The sequence below is a fragment of the Melopsittacus undulatus genome, chromosome 1, assembly GCF_012275295.1.
Source record: "Melopsittacus undulatus isolate bMelUnd1 chromosome 1, bMelUnd1.mat.Z, whole genome shotgun sequence".
Lineage (NCBI taxonomy): Eukaryota > Metazoa > Chordata > Aves > Psittaciformes > Psittaculidae > Melopsittacus > Melopsittacus undulatus.
The window spans coordinates 12,221,229-12,245,277 of NC_047527.1; the positions used below are offsets into that span (position 1 = coordinate 12,221,229).

At 41.4% G+C, this 24,049-nt stretch overlaps 1 protein-coding gene across 1 annotated transcript in view; it reads right to left on the reverse strand.

Annotated features, from left to right (window-relative positions):
* Positions 1-23,730, reverse strand: part of FER1L6 (fer-1 like family member 6) — a 55,147-nt gene extending 31,417 nt beyond the window's left edge. Inside the window, exons 1-16 of the mRNA XM_034069902.1 lie at positions 23,617-23,730; positions 22,839-22,974; positions 20,172-20,298; positions 19,497-19,551; positions 19,271-19,402; positions 18,462-18,524; positions 14,546-14,624; positions 13,209-13,365; positions 11,901-12,087; positions 10,150-10,342; positions 8,904-9,253; positions 5,642-5,750; positions 3,809-3,989; positions 2,804-2,924; positions 1,399-1,499; positions 659-749 (exon numbers count right to left, since the gene is read on the reverse strand). Of these exons, the coding sequence (XP_033925793.1) occupies positions 659-749; positions 1,399-1,499; positions 2,804-2,924; positions 3,809-3,989; positions 5,642-5,750; positions 8,904-9,253; positions 10,150-10,342; positions 11,901-12,087; positions 13,209-13,365; positions 14,546-14,624; positions 18,462-18,524; positions 19,271-19,402; positions 19,497-19,551; positions 20,172-20,298; positions 22,839-22,974; positions 23,617-23,730 (2,196 nt within the window). The remainder of the gene's footprint in view (positions 1-658; positions 750-1,398; positions 1,500-2,803; positions 2,925-3,808; positions 3,990-5,641; positions 5,751-8,903; positions 9,254-10,149; positions 10,343-11,900; positions 12,088-13,208; positions 13,366-14,545; positions 14,625-18,461; positions 18,525-19,270; positions 19,403-19,496; positions 19,552-20,171; positions 20,299-22,838; positions 22,975-23,616) is intronic.
* Positions 23,731-24,049: the final 319 nt, after the last annotated feature.

The following is a 24,049-nucleotide window of genomic DNA, read 5'->3' on the forward strand; positions in this document are numbered from 1 at the left end:
TCAAGGTAACAACTACCTTCTTTATCACAACAGAAAGCGATCAACTCTTTGGAGCTGAATAACATAAAATATGAAATGTCCCCCATTTTCTCTCTGTATGTGTACTGCATGTATGGAAGTTCCAAGAGACATGTGATCACCACCTAGAATTATCAGGTCTTGGTCCTGGAAGAACTCACAGACAAATGCAGTGCTACAAACAGTAAATAAAGCTAATAAACATTCGGACAATCTCCACCCAGTTTGGTTTCTTCTCACTGGGTGTGTGTTGGAAGTGATTAGGCCCAAATGCCAGACATTACTAGTCGTCAAATTCAGCACATTGCAGTAATTAAATGCCTAACAGCAGTGTTAACTTGGTGGTTTTCCACTGAACTCAGCATCATCCGCTTATAAGATGCATGGAAAAGAAAAATCAGCTCATTATTATAATGGCTTATTTGTATTTTCAAGCATCAGGTTCTGAATTATTTTGTGGTATTTTACAATTCTTTATTAAGCACAGTAGGGTTTGTTAATAAACAAAATGCTCTTGAATATTTAAATATTTATATTTATATAAAACACAAAGCATTCCAGCATGGTGAAATCAAATAGAAATTAAAATGTATACAACCAGTGTTGTTAACATCATAGTATCAATGAAAAATACACATACCAGCTCTTTCTTGAACAGCATGAGTCTCTTTTTGTCCAAAGAAGTGTAGTTCAACCCTTTTCGCCTCTTTTCAGCAATGGTAATGAAGGCCCTAATACACAAGAATAACAGAGCCTTACATGTGCTACTTTGTTAATGTGAGCTATTAAAATACAAGGGAATGAAATGTTCTCTGTCTGCTGCTGTACCTCAACAACAAGACACAGATGCAGATATTCTCCAAAATAAATATTGAGCACCTCTACAATTGAAAGAATAGAGTAAAAAAAATCTGCACCACATTCCACAGAAACAGGGTTAATATCTAGAAATTAGGATTTATATCTATCCTGAGCCAAATCAAATCTGACACAGAGCTCACTGGGTGATTTATACCAGCATGTGGAATCCTTTGGGTTTATCTTAACTTTGTCCAGCGTATCTATCACACACTTTATTAAATTCTACTTATCCCATATATATTCTATGCTTAGAATCCAGAAAGCCAAAATAATATGACAGCGATTGTCAGCAGTCAACTGTCAATACTGAATACTGAAAATAGCAATAAATTATTTTAGCTGTATAAATAGAAACCACACTTTGGGAAGACCTTCGCTTTTATAGCATAATAAATAAAATACGTGTCTCAGTAAGTTTACTGAAGCTTTCTTTGTTATCATCAGTTGCCTTGTCTAGCTCCAGATTTACAGTAAACATTACAAGCTGATTTTCTGTATGCCTTTAGTAAATGTAGTTACCTGCTTTGACTGACAAAATTGTTTAGGGCTGTCCTCATTTTCTCCTCAGATGCAATCTCTGAAACCTTGATCAGCTCCTTCACTTGCTCTAATGATTCTTCCTGAGAAAAACACATGAAAAAGCCGTTATATAATGGAAGGCACTTTACCATTCTGCCAGTGTTATAACAGCATTATTCACTATATAACTAGCAAGAATAAGGGATGCATCTGTAACTTTGTAACCTGACAGAACAAGACCTTTGACATATCACTATGCTTGAAGTGCACAGTGAGAAGACTCCAGCAGTATAATTTAGTTTGACGTTTCCTCAGTCTCTCCAGCTACTAGCCCAAGCTACCACTGCTTGGAGCATCTTTGTTTTCTCAATTCTTTGGCCAAGACCCATCAGTGGGAAACATTCTGCACTACGTAGGAGTTAAAACTGTACTTCTTGATCCTGTCTACAGCCCTGCTGCTTTAATTTGGCAAGCTGCTGGAGTCAACTTCAACTTTAGTAGGCTCTTGAATCCATACACAAGGTCTGCTGCAATGCCTCCTGTTATCATTGAGAAATTGAGTCTGTTTTTACAAACCAAAACAAGTGGCTGGGCTTCCGTCATGATCTGTGGGTGTTCAGGTACACTGACAAGCATATCTATCCATATAGATATTTAGATATTTAATTTTCAGTTACCTGGGTTTGCAATGTTGACCTACAAGCCTTCTCATGATACAACCTTGCCTAAGAATGTCTTCAGTATCATTGCTCATGAGGTGTATAAGGATAAAGCAAGGATGTATTTGACTCTTAATCTGAGTGCCTCAAATTAAAATATTCAACACTAGAAGTCACTTAAGAAAACCCAGGAGATTACTACTTTGTTGAGACTGTTCATAGTCATCAAACAAAGGTAGAAGGAAACTTCATTATGGGAAAACACTATGACTAAGGCATCACATTGACAGCCCATGAGATGATATGACATTTTGTCTCTAACAGTGTATTTAAGGAAACTAAAAAATGTCCTTTAAAGAGTCTCCAGCATAAACGCAGGTTAAACCATGTGATTTGGGTAAGAAGACCTCAAAGGAAGAACCATAGGAGACAGATTTACTCTATATCTCATATTTTAATTGTTTGACTGTTCTTGCAAAGAATAAAATGTTTATGAGGAAAGAAAACAGCCTTACAGCTAAAAAGAAATTAACAAATTGTGGACAGGAATACTCAACTTGCTCTAACAGATCAAAGCAATTTGAGGGGGAAAAAAAGAAAGAAAAAGAGAATGGGTTGGTATCAGTTACTCTTTCACAAAATGAACAGCAAAGAGAGCAGTTGGGGAAAATTCTGAAGGCCTGTTTTGGGAACCTGACCTCCCACTGCCATACGCTACTGAGCCTGGGAGGATGGCTGCCACATACCAAGTGATCTGCCATCTTCTCGAGAGTGTTGGAAGAGTATAGACGAAAGGTCTGGTTGCCCCAGTAGCTCTTGACACAGATACAGGGCTTCCTCTCATTGTACGGCAGGTACTGGTAGTTCCTGTGAGAACAAAGCACGAAGCAGATCATAAAGGTGAGAGCAGAATTCAGAGGGAGTCGTAGGAAAGTAAAACTGTTGGGGGTCTTTCACAGGACAGAAACTGAAGACACAACAGGACATGTTCACATGTGCTAACCAACCATGGTTCTTCCCAGTAAATATGGGGAAGAACAAATATGAAGAGCTCTTATACTATCTGTAGGATCCCTGAAAGTCAGTGGATCTAATTTCAGCACTTTCCAGGATGGGAGAAAAGCCACGCAAAAAAAGGCATGCAGAGAATCTCTGAAATACTGTTAATGTTGGGAAGCAACAAGGGAATCCAGATGATTCCACATCCCTGGAAGTGTTCAAGGCCAGGTTGGATGGGGTTTTGAGGAAGCTGGTCTAGTGGAAGGTGTCTCTGCCTATAGCAGGGGAGTTGGACCTAGATGGTCTTTAAGGTCCCTTCCAACCCAAGCCAGTCTGTGGTTCTGTGAAAAAGAAGCAAGGCTTAAAATCTTATAGTCTTTTCAATGCACAGCTGGTCACTGGGTAGATGTTACTTGTGATCACAGTATAGGACTCTAAACCAGGAATGGCACTGTAGGAGTTGTACTTTCATAAAACCTTCCAATGCACAGCTGGTAAACACAATCCTTTTACAAACGCCAGTTCAAAAGCCTATGATGCCAAGATCTGAAGATGAGTGTAAAGTGGCTCAGAGCTCATTCACTTCACTGGAGCTTAGAAAATTTACTGTTGTGCAAGATGTAATTAAGGATTTTAAAGACTCTGTTTCACATAACTTGCTTAGTGCTGCCAGGGTTCATTAATGAGTCCCACAGGATTATAAAATAGGAACCAGAGTCCTGTATGATGAGGTTTTGAAACACAGATCCTACCTGTTCCCAGTTGTGATCAGTGGCTTCTCGGGGGGTGTGGTTGATATCAGGGGTACTCCCAGGTCATGAGAAATTTCATCCTCCCCTTCATGTAGCAGGCTTTCTTCTGCTTCTCCATCACGTGTCTTCTTTTTCCCTCCAGCTCCTGCTGACACCCCATCAGTGATATTCCCGAAGTTACCTACAGACACAGGGTTACAAGTGAAGAGATTAGTAGTTTGGAAGGGATAAAACTAAATGAGGTTTAAAAATACCCAGAATGACCAGCCATAACAGTGGAAAGTATTTGTCTCTTCCTGTTCATTAGCTGCTCTGGCCATACCACAGTTTATAAAGCTCCTGACAAGGTATGTTAGTCCCACTGACTTTTCAGACTCCAGGAGAGTGCCTTCCTTATTTGCCTTATGTGAAATATAGATATATACCTAGTATACTAACCCACATCACTAAGTGATGCAATCCCACGTGGTTAGACCCCGGGACCTTCTGCTTTTGCTAAAGAAATTCAGAAGCAAAATCAATACTGCTGGTGAAATTTCTAGACCCGGGAGCCCCAATACATGTTTGATTTACACAGTAAATGTATGTCTTCTTTGCAAAATATGGATGATTATTTCAAAGTCTGGTCTCAGAAGTGCTAATACTCATTTTTAGACAAGCAAATTGCACAGCAGAGTTGCAGTAATAACAATGCTTTGAGGCCCCAGCTTCAAGACTAATGCCAGACAACTCTGCTAATGACACAGCCATCTTCTCTGATGGGATTCTGCATTAAAGGGCATAGGAATGAAGTACATCCATCAGACTAGTAATTACAGCCTTTATGGGAGACAGGCAGAAAACATTCCCTGTAAGAGAAGGATGTGCTAAATCACCTCATACAACATCTTGATCTGAACTTTTGGTTCAGCCTTTCATGTAAAAATGTTCATTTGCTAAATTTGGATCCAAATTTCAACTGCACAGGTAGCTGGTAGATATTCAGGTCCAGAACTGAAAGCCAGATTCATCTTCAGTACTAATTCTGTCAAGAATCAGTAGAATTTCTTGCCCAACTATACGAACTAGTTTAGTGACATTCTCATCTCTGCTTCGTAAACGTCAGCAGGAATCGGTATCCCTCATTGATTGCCCTGTGTCTTACAGGCATCACTCCCTGCACACGTAGCCTTACCATTGAAACTTTGAACAGCTTTGAAACTATCCACTCAACACTCATGAAAATGTCTTAATTTTCTCCTCAGTCTGCTCCTGGGGACAACTGAGCTTCACCATGAGGAGCCTCCTCACACTCTGCAGGCCTGATTTACTTGGAAAGACAACAGGACTTACCAGGAGGATCTTAGAGCACAATCTGGTGTACGCATTTTGAGGCTTGGCTGTACATGACCCCCATGCTACACTCACAGACCCACATGTAGCTAAACAGGGTTGGCTAAGACTGTCCCCATGGATCCTCCCTGCAAAGGGGCTCCTTCACAACCAGTGGCTAACTTTAATGGGCACCTGAACAATGATCTCTGCCCTGAAGTAAATTACTTGAGTTTTGTCTGCCAAGAGATTAGGAGGCTAAATGCTGAGTGAGTTGCTGTATATAGTGGGAAAGATGATTTGCATTAATACAGGGCATCTGAGAGTAGAGACAGCCAGGTATCAGTATGCCCAGCTTGACTGCTATCCAGAGAAATTAAGATCAAGAGTTTATTCAAATGTAAGTCCTATTCTGAAGCTGACTCCTGAACATTGAGACATAGTCACCAGTAACATTTAGCATCCCCTTGCTAATGACAGTCCCTCTCTGCTTTGGAGAAGAGCTTACCAACCTACACTTACCAACAGAAACCTCAAAGGTTATTGGCTTGTCCCCAAGCTTCCTATCAATCATCGTGGCTTCAAAAAATGTCCCAAAGAGAAGGAATTCCTCAAATTTCTCTTCATAGATCTATTGGATAAGAAGGAGTCAGAAAGAAAACCATTTATTTCACCTTCTACTCTTTTTTACAGCACAGAGGAGGCTCTGTAAGTCTCTAGCAGCTATGTTACTGTCATAGATATATAACTCCAAGGAGGCACAATTTGCAGGAAGTAGTAATATCTCTTCTCTGAGAAAGTGATATGGCTGGAAACAGGGATAAGCTTGTGTGACCTGGGTTTTGCAATATTGTCCCATTAGATTATAATCAGTTACACAAAAAAATCACTAACCCTCACTTCATACTCTGCCCCACTAGTAGTTACTATTAAATGGCTTCAGCATCTTTACATGCTCTCATACCATCATCCAAACTATACATCTATGGCAACAAAATATCACCATCCTGATATAATTCGTTTATTAGTGAGTGTAGCAGTAGTCTTTCTTTGCATTGCAATAGTAAATGCTGCCATTGTTGTGCATCCAGAGAGGGGGGTGCTTGCCCAGCTCTGCTTTCCCCAGGATGACTTGAACCTCCTGCCCATGTGCTTGTACTATCAAGACTTTGACCATGCTCAAAGTCAAGACCTTGACACTCAGCCTCCAGTGACAGCAGTAAGACACAAGGTTTTCTGGCATCCACATTTTAGATGGTAGCCTTGTGCAAAAGCCTACTGAAACCAAGCAGTCCTTTATTTTCTTTTATCCCACTGAGTTCTAAAACACAGGCCCAAAGGTGGGGTAGGGCACTGTCCTCTTCTCTTTGCCTTCCCTGGCGTCACAGTACAGAAACCAATAGCCCAGTAACCTTGTTTTCAGCTTTTGACAGTATTTGTAAGCACAGGAACAGAATGGTCTCAGCACAGCAGCAAATGTTGAGAACTGAAAAGACCTTTTGTGGAGTTTCATGGGTCTGCTATATTCTGTTAAAATCTATTGGAGACCCAGCTTCTCCCTGTCCCTGGCACACACTCTCACTCAAGGAAGCCATCTGACACCTCTAGCGCTCTGCAGGCATCAACAGAACAAGTTATTAGCCCCAAACAAAGACTAAGCTCAGAGGAGATACATTTTATAGTTTGAGTTCTCTCCACATTTATACCGTGACTGCAGCAGTATCTCCAATGCAAACCCTACTTGTTTCACAACATGGACATCAGCATACTGAAGCCCATTAGGTAAGGTACGTACTAGCTGCTTTTGCTTGAGTGAGGCAATGAATAAAACATAGCTGTGTATTAATATTTGTTTCCTTGGCTTCTGCAAAGCAGAAACAGCTTTTGACAGAGCCCATGATCTCCTAATTTTAAAAAACCTCTGCTACACACAGTAAAACAGCATAGGCCTTCGGTGAATGGATTACCAGTGTCACCTATCAAAGCTAACACCACAGATTGCAGCACCAGAACAGCTTTAGCTTCCCTGCACCATAATGATTTTCAGCATAAACCCAAAGTATAGGATGCCTAATAAAGCAGAGGCTCAGAGACTACGACACACATATCTATCTCCCACTATAAGGAAAGCAAATTGCAAATGTCTAATATCTTCTTGCTGCCAGAATGGGCCAATAAAGTTGTGCTGTGGGGCTGGGTAATTTGCCTCTGTTGTCTCAGAGGCTCTATGAAACATTTTTCACCTTGTTTTTAATGCCTTCAGTTCCTGCTTTTCTTTTCAGAGAGGTGTAATACAATTACTGTGTCTACTGTAGCATGTAACATCGTCGAATGTTAAAAACAAAAGAATATCAAGCATCACTGTGTTATGTTGTTGCCTTTTATTCATCCTGTGTTTGAAAGTGAGGCACAGTAGCCAGAGATAAATCCTTTTTGCTACTTTCAATATTTATTGGTGTTACAGCAGGGTTTTTGTTCCTCTACCTGGAGTATTTAGCTAGCACCTAAGACCATAGTGTCTGAGCCACTCACAGTAATGATTTTCTTCCATTTTAAGGAAAATCCATAGGGAAACACATTTATTTTCACATCACCTCTATCATGTTCTTCAGAGAAGAACTGAGGGACAGCTTTATGAGTATATAAAACAAGACCAGGGCACAGGTTCACACAATTAGCTTGCAATTACCCTTGTTATTTCTCTGCTAACACACTCCTTGACCTGTTTCAGCTACCACTCATACCAGCAATGCCAGAGCACAGGTCAAGGAAGAACACTTGTCAAGACTAGGCCTCAAGACCAAAGGATAATTACTCTTCTCCTATTTACTTGTAGAGTTGGTGTCAAAAGATCAAGAATTAGATCTAGTAAAGGATATGAGTGCCTTAAGCACTGAAGTGGGACTCCCACTACAAAAGACAAAATTTTGACCAAAGATATACTGAAGTGGAAAGAAAATTGGTTATAAGAATAGTTTTCTTCCTATTTACTGAGTAAAAGAAAATTGTGCTTTCATATGCACCAATGTGCTGTTTGTTGCTTCCAGAAAGAGATGTGATGGAACAGAGAATCAGAGCTCAAGGACTGGCTCAGGGCCTGAGCCCACATACTCTGCCTCAGCCGCACAACTTTCTCAAAGCATCGTAGCACAGACCTTCCCATAATGTAACCCAGTACAACAGCTGGAGGTAGGAATGTAACATCACTAAACACCAGTGGATACTGAGCAAGGGATTTGCAGCCCCTCTCCTAAAGAGAGTATCAATTTAAAACTACATTGACAATGCAGGGTTAAAGGAGGAGATAAAACAGATTAGGCTGTATCTCTTTGCATTCATACAAATCCTATGTGAGTGATTCCCTACTGACTCCAATTGAAAACTACTGATTTTCTTGGATGTAGGAAATTAGACTTCATAATTGCCATCTGCCCCCATTGGCCCTCCATCATTTATCAGATAAATCATATTGACATTTAGCAGATAGATCATATGAGTTTCTAGTAAGAACACATGGATGCATATGGGAGAATAGGACAGGAGACTAAGTTTTATGATGGAAACCAAGTCCTGCTTGAGATATTTTTATGTCTTACAGGTAGGTGTACATTAATGCGCCATTTGTGCTGCATTATTATGGGAAGATCCCAAGACTATGAGGCATGTAGAAGCTGTAGGAAGAAGGTAAAAGCAGTATTACATGACCTGAATCTAAATACACACATAAGTGCCACCCTTGGAGGTTTATAGCCACATGTCAATCAACCTCTTCTCTCATACAGACCTCTGAAGGCACATCAAATGGCTCAACTTCCACTTCGGTTGAGTTCATCTTATCTGAAGGAGAAGCTGACTTGCGATCCTCTCCTGCTTTCTCAGTTTTGTCCTTTCCTTTGGGTGCTTTGAAGTCTTTATCTTTAGATGGCAATTTGATATCCTTGATAATACTTGAAAACTTCGACTCATGGGCTCCTCCTGAAAGTATCTCCACGGCAATTTGAATGAAGAGACGGCCCCTAAAGGAGACCCCTTCTCCAAAACCTTCATTAAGCTCCTGGTGGTCATCCATGAGACTGTGGCTCCTGGGTGAGCCATACAGATTGATCCAGGCAGGCCCAAAGGTAGGCAAAAACCCTGGAGATAAAACACCTTTTATGGCATTTCTGTTAGGTGATACATGCATTCTACTGTCTGCTCCAAGAAATCTTACCTTTGCACATCAAAAGCCAAACCTAAACCCATTTCTATGCAGGTGGGGACCACCTCATATAGAGCACTCTTTTGGAAGACAATTCTTAGGCCCCAAGGATCCCTGTCCCAGAGTCCCAGGAACTCTGCCTATATGGAGCTCTTTCTCAGAAGGTGTTCATACCAAAAGTACTGGGCCATTTGCACTGCTTGTAAAAAGAGCTTGCTCCCATAAACTGAGGGTTAGGACATGATGGAAGTGGAATGGAGACTTTCTCACCCTGTCAAAACTCTTCCCAAGCCCACGTCAGTACCCAATTTATATGATTTATCTTTTATTTTCTGATTAAAGACTCAGATACACATTTGAATTGCCAAATTATGGAGTTACTTTGCTAAGCTGTGATAACTGACTGTGTTCTTTCTTGGACTGTAATAACACGCAACTGAGCCTTACCTAAACACTTCGCTCTTACTGGGTCAATCAAAAACACAGGCCTGCTCTACCCGTGATTTGCACTTTGGGCTTTTATTGCCTGACAGAAACCTGCAGGATCTATAAATGTACATCAGTCATCCATAATAGACTAGATTATTGCCACAGTCACAAAGAAGGTACTAAATTATGCAGCAGCCCTGTAACAAGAAAGTCAGTGGTAGAACCGTGGTGGAACACAATGTAACGTAACTTCAAATTAAGCAAGAGAAGGTTTCTCAGAACCAACAAAAACTATGGATATTTGCTTGAGCTCCAGGCATTTTTAGAACAGGATCAGCCATGCCCAGATTCCAAGCAAGTAGATTTTTCTTTAGGTCATATTCTGGAATATTTTCTCCTTTACCTTTGTCACCATCTTGTTCATTTGATATTTTCTTCAGGTCAATGAAGTGGGTGGCTAAGGCCACATCATTCATGCTGCCTTCATCCCAGACCTGGATTTTGACTCTTCGGCAGAGTGGAGGAAACATTTCCTTAAAGATAATCTGTTCATGCCATACCGGATCTGCACAGTTCTTTTGCACTGTTGTCCGACCCTGGAATGAAAGTCCAGCAGACTTAAACCCAGAGGGGTCAGAGTCTGGAGAATGACAAGGAGTATAATACAAACTGCACTTAGCAATATCTCTCCAGTCTTCTTTAAAGCACAAATACCCTATCTTGAAAGTACTTCAGCTTTTCTATCAGCTTGTTTACTTTCCCATCCATTGCTAGTAAAAGACCACATTATGTCTGAAGAATTCTCACTTGCACACAGCAGAGCCTGGAATAGGGCCCTTGTGCACAAAGCATATTTGTGAAGCCAGACTTTGGCATTTCTGCTGCAAACTGCACATCTTCAAATGGCTTTTGAAATACCTGGGTAGTGGTAATGTAGCACAGTTTGTCTCATAAAAGATTAAATTCATTACAGCTGCCAGGCTGCTGTTCTTTCCAATGGAAATATCTTAAATGAGGCAATTTATCTAGGATAAAATACAATTACTGTGGCTCACATTCTGGGCATACACCTGTGTCCCAGGGAGGTAGAAACCAGTGTTATTTCTTGTAGCCTGAAGGAGATGGCAGACCCATATCACCATCTTTTACCTTCACATTTGGTGGGGAGACCTGAGAACTCTAAACCCATATTTTACACACCAGTGTGCAAACCCACATTAGTGACCTATTTTTGTGTCTTCTTCAGCCCTCTATTAAACCTAAGGTAGCTGCATGTGTCTGAATGTTTTAATACATACTAGCTGGAGATGCAACATTCTGCAATTTGGATTTACAACAAAACACGTTTTCAGCACCAAGTTCCTTTTCCTCACACCTGAAACATCTGTAAAGGACTAACTGGAGTTCTTCTTTAGACTTCCTTGCACACAGAAAGTATTGCTGGCTTAAAATTGTTTCCAGTTTGATTCTTTTCTTTTTTACACCAAGAATCAAGACAGGCTCCCTGGCATGATGCTTAATGGATGTAGCCCAGAGGAACCAGGCCTCTGGAGCTCCTCTGTGTCCCTTTTCCATCAAAGTTAGAAGGCCCCTCTCAGCAGCAATCTGTAGCACCATGCTTGATATTGAAGGACCTCAGGGAGGAAAGAAGCCAGGCAACATTGAGACAGAGGCGAATCAAATGCTTCTTCTTCTGTTACCCACAGAAAAGCTGCAAGAGTCTTGAATTACAGAAGAATAACTCAGAAATCAATACACTACCCTAAACCCCAGACTGCACTATACTTTCTTCTTTTACTGTTTCCTTTTTTCATTCTAGGCAGACCAGAACCACTTGCCTAATACTACACTAGGTAATCTGCTGTCTTGTAACCTGATGTTTCAGTAACAGATCTACACAATTTTTCCTTCCCCTCCTGCTGCCTTAATCTAACCTACTGCTGTGAGGCTGATATCAGATGAACTGGCATTAAGTGTTTCCATCACTTCGTTCCTGCATAATTTAAGAACTGATAAATTTCTTTCTGATGTCAGAAATATGTGTATTACTTAATTTATGAAACTACAAGTTAAAGGACATCAGCATAATCACCTGCTGTAGCACAGCTAATGGGACAGAAAGCCTACATTTGTGATCAAGAAGATCCCAATTACCATTTGACCTGCAAACATGACCACCACATAGGGATCCACAAGGTCCTTACTGTCTCCTATGAATGCTTTGGTGACATTGGCCATGATGCTAGAGTTCATCTTCGGAAGTCCTTCTGCTTTGTAGATTCTCACATAAAATCTGGCCCATGGTCTTTCAGATGGAAAACCTTTGGGGATCAAGAGGTTCCTGGAAGAATAAAGAAGCCATTTCCTGAACACTGAAAACTAAGACAGTGAAGTGACGTTTTTTCCAACAAAATTGTTGTCTCAAGTTAGCTTGCATCCTGAGAACATACAAAAAGGGACATGAATTTGTTTCTGCAGCTATGCTAAACGTTTTCTGGTTACCACGAGAAAATGATACAGCATCACTCAGGAAACGTGTCTGTGATCTAGCACCAGGCCCAGTTAGACCAGGTTCCTCAGGAGCTTGTCCAGTAAATTCTGAATATCTCCAAGGATGGAGAGTCCTCATTTGACCACATTCATGGTAAAAATAAAGTTTTTTTCTGGAATTCCCTTGTTCTAACCTGCATTCAACACCTCTCATCTTTCTGCTGTGTTCCTCTAAATGGAGTCTGGCTCTGCCCTCTTCATATAGAATACCCCAGAACCTCCTCTTCTTAAGGCTCAAGAAACCACCACCACCACCCCATTCACACCTTTCCTTGTAGACCACACGCTGCAGCCCTCCATCCTCTTGGTGACACTCCATGAACATGGTTCAGTAAGTCAGTACTGACCAGAAACATTGCTCCTGTAAAATCTAAAGTATGCTAGAAGCATACTTTACAACCTTCAACTTCTGTATTTTACAAGGAGAATGCTAATACACTTTAGTTTGTCTAGGGATATGGAAAGAATCCATGCACACATCTGACAGAGGAGAAGGAATAACTTTCTTCACTTCTTTTTCTTCTTACTTCACTGTTCTTCAGAAATATTTCAGATATATTTGACTGGTTTCAGATAAAGGAACCTTCTGTCAGGGATAACTTGGCACTTATCCACCGAGCCCGGTCAGTGCTATCAGCTGCAGAGATGTGATCCTAATGTGTCCCTCATTTTAGTTGAGAGGATTACAAAAACTCTCCTTAAGCACATCAGAACATCCAGGTATACAATGCTACCCTGCTATTAACCCTAAGTTAGTGAGGAAAGGACTAAAAGAAGGGTAGAGGACTCTTACTGAGTCAGGATAGTTTGGGTTGGAAGAGACTTTCAAAGGTCATCTAGTCCAATCCCCCTGCAATGAGCAATGAACACTTAGTAAAGAAGAATGCAGTAAAAAAGAAAATATTGCCATACTTTTCGATCTGCTCCTCAGTATCAGCTGTTTTCTGCATAGCTTGTATTGCATCACCTTTCCCAGTCACACTGATGTCACACTTCAGGTACCCCTTGGCTCCTGTCCTAATGTCAGCAGGGTCTGTGAGAAGTGCCCACTTGTCACAAAACTGATGACCTGTAAGATGGACAAACTTAAAACACTCAAATAGAGGATGCTAAAATTGCAAACACTTCTCCTCTCTGCTCCCAGAAAGGGCACTGCAAACATCTGTGCTTTCAGAAGGATGAGGCAGAAGCGCCCTTGTTTACCAGGCACATCTAGAGGGTTCAAACTGTTGTTTGACTGAAAAGGCAAACAAAGGATTGATCTAGACCTCATCAGAAACAAGCTCACTTTCATCAATGGTTATCGACATCAGTGACTAAAGACCAGTGGAAGGTTGGGTGAGATTTCAGCAGCTGAATTAAGGCTTTACGAGTAAAGGCCAACTTTTTTATGAGAACTGATTGAAGGTCTCAGAACCCTGTCAGCAAAACCCTTGCTGGAACCTTTGGCCAGGCATAACATTGGCAGCCAGCTGAGAAAGGGAGGAAGAAGATTGGACAGCCATCAAAGGAAGAAGAAGACTGCTCACTTCAGTCAAGCCATCTCTCTCTACTGACTCTTGCATGAGCCCTGAAGATAGGGTGGCCTGAATGACTCTGCCTTTTGTATAACCATGTGACATCTATAACAAGTAGCCTAAATATGTTCGTTCCCCAAGACTGAGAAGATACAAGGTCCCTGAGCAATTGTAAAAGAGAGAAAGATGAATGGGTTTTTGGTAAAAAAGGTCAGAACCAGGGTAGGTGATCTTTTCTTAAGTTCAAATTTCAGACACTGGACAGTTCTGAAAATGGATCATGGTCACCTTTTTGTCATCTCCTTCTCTCTCTCATTGCTCCTCTTCTCATCTCATGCTCTCCTAACAGTTCCTTCCACAATCCATCCAGCTCTCATTCCCTCCACTCCTTCCACTCCTACACATGTAGCAGAGCTTCGGATGCTCTGTCATGAATGAATGGAATTAGTTCTGTAGAACACCCAGCTGCCCACTCTGATCCCCTAAATAAAAGCCATCCTTGATAAGTGCTTCCCACTTGTCAAGGTGTTTTCAGTGTTGAACTTTTAGCCAAAAATCTGGCTGATACTCTGGTACCCAAATAGGTAAAAAAACCCTTCCAAAAACCTTGCTAAGTTATCCGTTGGCATAAACCACAGTCATCTGAGTGGAAAAGCAGCACACCTCCCTCTCCTTTCCTTCCCTGCCTCACCTCTATTTAACAACAAAAAGGGCAAAAAATGTACCACTTACCTGGCTGACCATACACCGTCCCCACATCTACTTTGAAGGAGCCTATCAGTGTGCTCCCAATCAGTTTATTGTGCATAACCTGTTAGAAAAAGGCTGGTTAAAGAAGGTCACTCTCTTTCTTCCCAGTCAGCATAAGAAAGAGCAATCCAAAGGTCCCGTTGGGTTCAGAGGTAATAAGCTGCAACATCCAGCACCATCCAAAACTAGGTGTGCATAGCCACAGAAGATACAGGAAGCATTTGAAATATATTCTTTACCCAATATTATGCTAATTTAGAAACCAACATAGTTGCATCCAGATGGAATCAAACAAGTTCATTCCAGGTGCCAGGATTATATGCATCAGGAATCAGATGGATGTGTCTGCAGAGCAGATGCAGCTGTATTACTTATCCTGATAGTTATAAATAAATCATAATTAATATAAGCACATGGGGCATAAATGGTTTCACACTAGGCTGCAGAAATCATATAACTTTCTGTGCAATAGCTGAATTGCCAGAAGAACGGAGTACACCCAGAGGAGAAAGAACTGTTTCTTTGCAATTTCAATGTGCACATAAAAGACTTCATTCTGATTTATCTCCCACAATATTAATGAAATCAAAGAAGTCATATAGATGTAAATGAAAAAGCAGGCAGGCCCCAATGAGCCTGTCTCCTTATCCTTCCTGCCAGGTAATGAATTTACTTTAATTTAATTTAATTCAAATTTAATTAATAATTTTCCTATGTCTTGATTCCTGGAGCTAATTACTTCTGTGCCTGGTTTTCAAATATATGCATGTGCTTCACTTTACAGGAAAGGCAGAGTCTAGCAACATCTCCTAAGGGAAGGCTGGCTCTGAAACTGTATTTCTCAATAAAGCAATAAATATATCTGACCTGGTTTCAGAATAGCTTAAAAGGTTGAAACATGTTTCTTGGTTGTGGAAAAGCTCCTGAAAGCACGTTGAATTGTCTCTAGCACCCTGGCTAAACTGCAAAGCCCATGGGACTCACATCCACAGAAGGTCCATCTAAAGGCTGGAGCTGAACAACCAGGATTCTGAGAGCATTTTAGGAATGTAGAAGACATTGTACCCTGGCTTTGGACCTGTCCATCTTTTCTAGGGATACAAGACTTCTATGGTTTTGCACTGGATTTTTCCTGTGACTTCACTGTGTGCATTTTTCAAGATGAGGAGACATACACAGAATCATAGAATCAGCTAGGTTGGAAAAGACCTTTAAGATCACAGAGTCGTAAAGATCACTGACACCTTCATCAAGCTCTACCAGAAAACTCAGGTTTCTCATTGCAACATAACATCATTTCTCATCCAAAGCCTGGGGCCACTGTGCCCCTGTGATTTAGGGAACACACTCAGTTGTCCTTGGTGATTCCTCACTTCAACACAAGAAAAGTTTCTAGGGCTTAAAACTCAAGAGTGGGCAAAGGAGCAGTTTTATTTACTTTACCATTAAAGCTTAAAAATTAAGCAACATTCACGTGGGAGAGCAGTCAGTGTGAAACCAATGCTTCATGCACTGGTGCTGCTTTTCCTCAATCCTTAATGATGACAGGTTCCATCATAGCTCCAGATCCTCACTCCTATGAGGCTGGATTAGAGTGTGGTGCCCTTGGGTAAATGCTCACTGTTCCTACTGAAACAGTGAGGGTTTCCATTCCCTGTAGTACACATTGCTTTTAACCACAGAGGAAATAACTCACGACCTCTATTAAATGCTCTGCATCTTTCCTAGTAACTTTTTTAAATCATATTTTCTCTAATTTAACAAAGCAGATGAGCATGAAACTTACAGCAAACACCTCTTGTCTTCTTTGAGAGGGAGCATCACATCTACATTGTATCTAATTAAAGGTTTGTGTCTTTTCACACTTGATTGACTCTATAGATGACCAAAATGTTTTCTTCAGATCCTCTTAATGAGGACAAGCTTGCACAGTGCAAAACTGGGAAGTATTTCAGTACTGGATATACAGGTTTAGCATGAAAAGCGAATCATCTCAGTTTTAATATGGCATTACTATAAGATTGCTGGGATGAAGTGGAAGATATAAATGAAGAAAGAAAACCTATTAATTACCTGGTGCTGAGAAACTGAAAACCTCATTTTCCCCTCAAATGCAGGGTTTGGATGCAGCTGGACTATCTGCTAATCATCACTAATCTATTTTGTTTTCCTTGAGCTTCCACATGCAGGTGAGTTCATTTTCACAGATCAAGCAAATCCAGTGAATGAGCAATTGCTGGTAATGGAGACTGACAATCTTTGTTTCTCCTTCGGTGAGATTGTTAAGCAACTGCTGGGAAACTTTCCACCCCTCAAGGTTTTCTCCACTCCAAACACACAAATATTTCCTCTATTCGTTTCTAATCCCCTGATATATTGCATTCTCCAAAACTAAGTTGCAAAGTAATGAATCTCTGTTTAAAGCAGCATACATAAGCATTGCGCTAGGTTACTTTGTTGGGGCTTTTAAAGTAGTTTTTGGCTAGATGACTTTTTATTTCTTAGTGTTACACCTTCACCATCTATAAATCAGTTACATTTGCTGAGCTTGATGAAGCTATGCAGATTTACAGCAGGTAATTATAACCCATTTCCCCACACTCTCATCCTGCTCAGGAAGCTGGCACTCCTCCCACCACCCATGGATATTTGGAATCCTTGTCAATTGAATTTGAGATTGGAAAGACTGGCTGTAGGTTGGAGGAATATAACTATACATCCCCCGGCAGCAGTAGCTCACAAGAGCTGGCTCCTCAGTACTGTGATAATACAAACCACACCAGAAACACATACAGGGCCATACTCTGTGATATAAGTCATAACAGTGAGATGATGCCCACTCTCATGCAGAAGATGGGCTATTGTCAGCCTATAGTAAACTACTTCTGGGGATAACTGAATGTCAGGTCTGCAAATACCTTATGCAGGTATGAATTCACATTGTTCAGCTGGCCATATGTAAATGAGCAGTTTTCATTTCTGTAGCTGGGGAAAGTCGCTTTCTTAGTGCCTCAGCAAAGCAGGTACACAGTGAACATCCCTAAGAGGTTTTGCACAGAGCTTTGCTATAGCTTCCAACTACTGCCTGTCTCTGTCAAGCACAACCAGCATAGACCCATTCCTACTGTACTCTTTTGAAACGGACAAAGTACTTCAGGGAAAAAAAACCCTTCCTGGGGGAAAAACTCACTGCTCATTTCCCTGCCAAGTGGCAGGACTTCTGGCAATAGAAATGCAAAGAAAATGGCTCATGAAAGGCACAGCTTGTGATATTTCCAAGTAATAAAAATACAGCACTGTCCAGAATCTCTTGACATCTTCCTTAATTCCTTAGCAGCTTTGCTAAATCTGGTGATGAGCCTCAGGTGAGATAATTAACATGGTTCCATAGACCTGGCCTTCCAAACTGCAAATCATTATCTAATGCCCAAGTCCAAGAGCATGTATGTCTCCCCTCTGGGCTGAGATGTCATGTAGCTTCACCAGGACTTTACTTACAGTGAGCAGGGGGATACAGCACTGACCACATGGAGTCCACACTCCATGCTAATAACCAGTCAGCCCAAGAGCCGCTGCTGAGGATAAGGCACCTGGACAGTTTAGACAGATGTTATCTGAAGAACTGAGACAAGACACAAGCTTCAATTCAATTATTTTAAATAAGTGGCACTTTGAAAATCAGAAGGATGAAGACAATGATGACAAGGGTTAACTAGGCTGAATTTTCACATTCCACCCTGCAGATTGCCAACTCAGCAATGAATACCCCTGAAAATGCACACTTAATATTCCTTTAGGGTAATGTTTCTACAAATCATTGCCAGCTGCTTTTCCTCCTCTTTCTCACACAGACAGCAATGACCTTTACTCACTGTGCTAAGTTTTCCAAGGTACTTACAGAAATGGTGATTATTTTGTCAAACAGGAACACCTGTGGTCCAACGAAATCAAACACAAAGTACTGTGGGGAAAGGGGACAGCAGATCAGCATTGTCCTTGTGGTGGTAGCCAGCGCAGTCAGCAGCATGGTTTAGCTTTTGGGGTTACTGCACAGAGCCCCGATGAGACACTTGGTGTATTGGGGAGGCAGTGGTGAACACAGCAAAACCCTTTCCTTGCTCCCTGGATCATGTCTGCTGTGGCCCAGATCTGTTTTCTACTTCCCTCCTTGTGTGGTTGCACAGCTCTGCCCTTCATAAATACCTGTGGCCCTCATCCTGCATCAGAGAGTATTGCTGAGAGGCACAGGAGAGAGAAGAAAACACAAAGGTTGGTTTGGGCAACTGTATTGGTCTCATTGATCACCAGCTAGGACCAACATATGTCAAGGAAAGACTGAAACAGTGAAATGGTAGAAAAAAATATATTGGGGGTGGGGGGGGAGGGAAGGGTGGGGGCAGTTTAGACAAAGGTCCCAAAAGGATCAATTGAAAAAGTACAGAGGCCATGGTAGTAGGACAGGATGGAGTGGACAGTGCTGGGAAGCAGATGGACAGTGCTTGAGAAGAGAAAGAGCAAATAAAGTTAAACCCAAAGGAGCTATTACTGGTTCTTGGCCGAGCTTGAAATTCAAACAGCTCCTGGACAGACCCCCCTGCTCAGACACTAGGGTGCCACAAACTTAGGTCATTGCATTCTGAGCTACCAAGGGGTGGACGCCACCCAGAGCCATTGAAGAAAGTGCCTTCTCCAAAAGGAAGCACCTACCTCATTGTAGAAAGGAGCATTTGTGCCTTCCTTTACTGTCGTTTGCTTCTTCTCATCACCTATCTCGATGATCACCACAGGGTCAATGTTCTCACCCACCAGCTGCCTGGCCTCAATGATGGTGATGGCAATCTGTGGGGCACAAGGACACCAGACACATACTGGGGTTCAGGTCCAGCCTACCTGGGGATGTCACAGGCACATAAGGGCCGTCACCCTGCTTCACCTGGTAGTTCTGGGATTTCATCTCCTCTTCATGAATTCTGGCTGTCAGCTTTGCCCTGTTTAAATGACAGAACAAGTCATTAGGCATTTCTAGGCAAGAGCTGGTACTTGGATATGTGTTGGTAGGACTTTTTGTCCCTAAGGAAGCATTTGTTTCTGGCAGGTAGCTTGCTGTGAAATGTTGTGCTTGATTTCATCAGCAGACATCATCTCTGTCTTTCTTATATACTTGGTAATAGGAAAAAGGTTTTGCATCCACACACCAGTGCAGCTACCTGCCATACATGGGAAAGATTTCACTTGCTGATCCTATTAAACTTGACTCCATTCCTTCCCTATATGAAAAGAACAACTACACAAGCTTTTGGGTATGGAGATTGCTGTCCCCTTTGGCTCATTTTCATTAGCAGAGTTCATTAGCACAGTAGAGGCACTCTCAACATCCATTTCAATCTCTCCCTGCACTGGATAGCATCTGGTGATAATCTGTTTTGAGCCGATTCTATTTTGCTGACAAGTACATCCCACTCTGTCATGTGAGAGAGCAGGAGTGAAGGGAATGGTGCTGTCAGCAAATGGATTTTCTGTCAGCAGATGAATTATCCTAGGGCAATGTCATCCCTAAGAATGAAAATGGTGCTTAGGAGGATGTTAGGTAAGGTACACTAGGGATCACCTTTTCCTCTTTGGGCTTAAGGATCCAAAAACATTGCACAGTTCATCACTGCTCATTAGGTCTTCCTCTCCCTCTTCTTGTCTTCTGAGAGCGCCACGTTGAAGATTTGCACTTTCATCATGATCACCTGACAAAGAAAACAATCAAGCAATCAAACCCACCTCTGATTTCTACTAGGAAAAACCTAACTTGAAGCACAGCAGTGGATTCGTCAGCATGAACTGAAGATCTAATTATTTGGATATCACAAATAGTGATACAGTAGAGGTTTGTATTGTGCAACAGTTATTTCTGGCCTAGAAGCTGCCAAGTTGTACCTGCAACAGTAAATTGCTCAACAATACCCTTTGGTAACCTTGCATCAAAGGAAAGGAAACACATACGAGTGCATTTTCTGCAGCATTTTATGACACTGTGCTCCCACTATGAGACTAAACTAAGCTATGATGTTTCCTTGTCTCTTTTCAAAGGCATGGTCACTTGAGGGGTGTTTAGAAACTGATGATGGTAGCAAAGGACTATCCATGTACACTAAAACTCATTTGGACAGCTCTTACCAGGTCTGAACGTTCCTTTTCAGCTGGCTTCCACAAGCCCCTACTCTGAGGAAAACCACCAGACAGGTACAGACAAACACAACCTTTGTTTGTGTTGCAAGGCAGCCAGGCATGAACCAGCTCCATGAAGGTTACTCCACTAGCAATCTCATGCAACATATATGCTCCTCAACTGCCCCGCTGGCTCTTCTCCAACCTCCATGGAACACAGGGAAGGTGAATTTGTCTTTGTATCCATGTAGGCATCGCGTAATTTTCAGCCCTTGAGGCAAAGGCATCTTCCTATAGTTTTGCATGTGTAGCATCAAGTTCCCATGACTACCCTCTGTATCGTGTTTACTCTAGTGCATGGTGTTTGATCATAGGCTTGTAGTAGTGTGTTTTGTTTGCTTTGAGGACAAATCACATGAAACTTCCCACCAGCTGTGGGAGAGGCATCAGTATGTGAGTTCCATGTTGCTTCTATTGAGATGTAAACTCTGCCATGCTTTTTCCCCTTTACATCTCTATTTCCCTGACATTTTACTATCTGAATTGCTACCCTTTTTTTCCCTCAATAACCGTATATATGTCTGTGCATAGCTAACCAGCTGAAATTATTCCTCTGCATGCATCCAGGGACAGAAAATGCAAATGGTTCAGTGGCAACATTCCCCTAATACACACCCCCCAAACAGATCTCCTAAGCCCAAATCCCAGTCAAGACAAGAGACAACTGGTGTTTGCTATATTTTTGCTCATTGCAAACATCAGCAGCAAGACACTAATAAAAGAGATGAAGATACAGCAGAAGGACTCCAATTTATCCATTGATTCAAACAGAATCATATGAAATAAAGAGATCTGAATGCTTACATGGAAAACTTGAAGCAAATTGTAGTACAGTCTATCTTGTAGAGCATAGTATATTTCATGGAGCAGAAGATAAATAAAATCCAACATATCTGTAATTAGTAAGAAGTTCAATGGGCTTTAGTTTCCTCTGTTCCAAAAGCCCAAACCCCTTGCTGTAAGGACCATTGCTCTTAGCTAAATAAAGTTCATGACACAAATATGTGTGCCTGTTTCTGCCCAAGAATGAGTCAAGACACACATGGCTGGTTTATTACAACACTGTAATTCACAGGCTGCACTAAACACACAATAGTCCATGGTTTTAAAATCCATCACTGACTGCAAAATAAAACTACAAAAGGTAGAGACTTTGTTGTGGCTGAACTACCAGTTTTGGTGAACAGCAGGACTGTGGTGATAGAAGGAGAATGACAGTAATAGGATGTGCAGGAGATGTGTCCTTAGCTTGGAAAGTAATGGTCTGTTAGGGAAATAGGAGACTCTGCATGTCTTATGGATGTGTGCACGTTAATTAAAAATAAAATATAATTATTAAAAGTAAAAATGAAAATAAAATAGCTGCTCTACATTTAAGAGGAGAATTGCTACTAAGTGAAGGTCACAGCTTTACTGAGAGAGCCCATCCAGCCATAAGAGCATACTCAGGTTGTGTTCTTACGTTTTCTAGAAGAAGCAGATCTTTTGGAGAAATTATACACCTGTAATCATAGAATCATAGGATGGTTTGGGTTGGAAAGGACTTTAAGATCACCCAGTCCCAAGCCCACTCCCATGAGCAGGGACATCACACACTAAACCATGTCACCCAAGGCTCTGTCCAACCTGGCCTTGAACTACCAGGGATAGAGCATTCACAACTTCCCTGGGCAACCCATTCCAGTGCCTCACCACCCTCACAGTAAATATTATCTTCCTTATACCTAACCTGAACATCCCCTGTTTAATTAATGAATTATCTATCTGTAGAGCAGAAAAAAACCTTTCAAAAACATGTCATCTCTCTATGGTAAGAGTCAGACTGACATTTCTGCTTTACCAAATACTGCACTCTGAACTCACAGAATCTGGTGTACTTAAGGAAACAGGTAATGCAAAAAGAATTAGCTCTCTGTTTACTAAGGAGTGTCAAAGAGTTTACTGCCCTTTTTATCAATCCTAAGCCCTAAAACACAATTCAAATGAGTTCCCATGAAATAAGATATAATATAATCCCCCACCTGCTCTACAGTCGCAGTATTGATTTATGAGGCCTTACCTAGTGCGTCTTTGTTTGCAATAGTCAACCCTTTCTCGCCTTTTTTCTTCTTCTTCTTCAGCTTCATACCAGCAAAGAGCCCCTTTCTGAAAAAGTAAAGCAAAGCAATCAGTGTATCTTCAAGCCCTTTTCTGTGCTATTGAAAGCAAATAAGAGAAAACTTTGATTTTCTGTTTCATCTAATTTTGCTTATTCTGAACATTTGGCACTTTTTTTTCAAACCAAGAGGCAAAACGAGGAAATCTGAGATAAGTTTTTAATCTTATGACTCCCTATGCCTAATTCTTATGCCTGTGACAAGACTAAACATTAAAGCCTCTCATAAATTACAGTTTTCAGATGAAAAGCAGTTTTCCAGTGAATGAAGATAAACATAAAAGTGTTTTCATAAACTTACTTGGTGAGGATACCCACTGTACCACTGGCACATACGTTACAACAGCTTTTGCCGTTTATTTAGCTAGTTCTCACCCTTTTCCAACAACAAATCCATGAGCTGGCCTGAGCAAAGGTTTCTTCTCAAGCTGTGCTCAAGCTGTTTTATAGAGATGCTTAAACCCAGCATCAACCCCAGCTAGTGCAGAGCTCTTAGGCCTCATAATTCTTCCTATATTGGATTAGGGAATTGATCCAGCTTAAAACTAGCCAATCCAGCTAAAGCTCGGTGAGTCCATTTTTCAGATCATGCCTTGCTTAGGTGACTCTATAGCTTCATTAGGGCTTCCCTACTCCTCCAGTTCAACTCAGTTTTAACCACAACTTCTTGCCAGGAACCCACCATAGTCATCCAGGAATGAGATGTGTTTGTAGGGCAAGATGCAGGCAAGAGAAACATGGCCTCTGTCTGGTTGCCATCAGAGATAAAACATGTCAAGACACCCAGCAAGGACATGGTGCACTCTTGCTTCTTAGCAAACGGATGGCAAAACTCCCCATGGCCCCAAGGCAGGAGGCAGTACAGCTGCTGAACTAAGATAAAGTACTTCTCCCAGTGCTTATAACAGCAATGCCAATGCTGGCTGTTCAGGTCTGTGCTTAAAAAGGGTCCCTTTCCCTATTTACTCTTTTACTGGTACTTCAGCTCTTCAGTAAGTAGGAAAAAAGAGCTGTTGTGATTTGTGGAGCTGGTTTTAAAGAGGGGGGCAAAAGGAAATATCTCTACAAACATCATTCAGCAATTTCCCCTCCACAAAGGGTCTCCTATTTTCTCC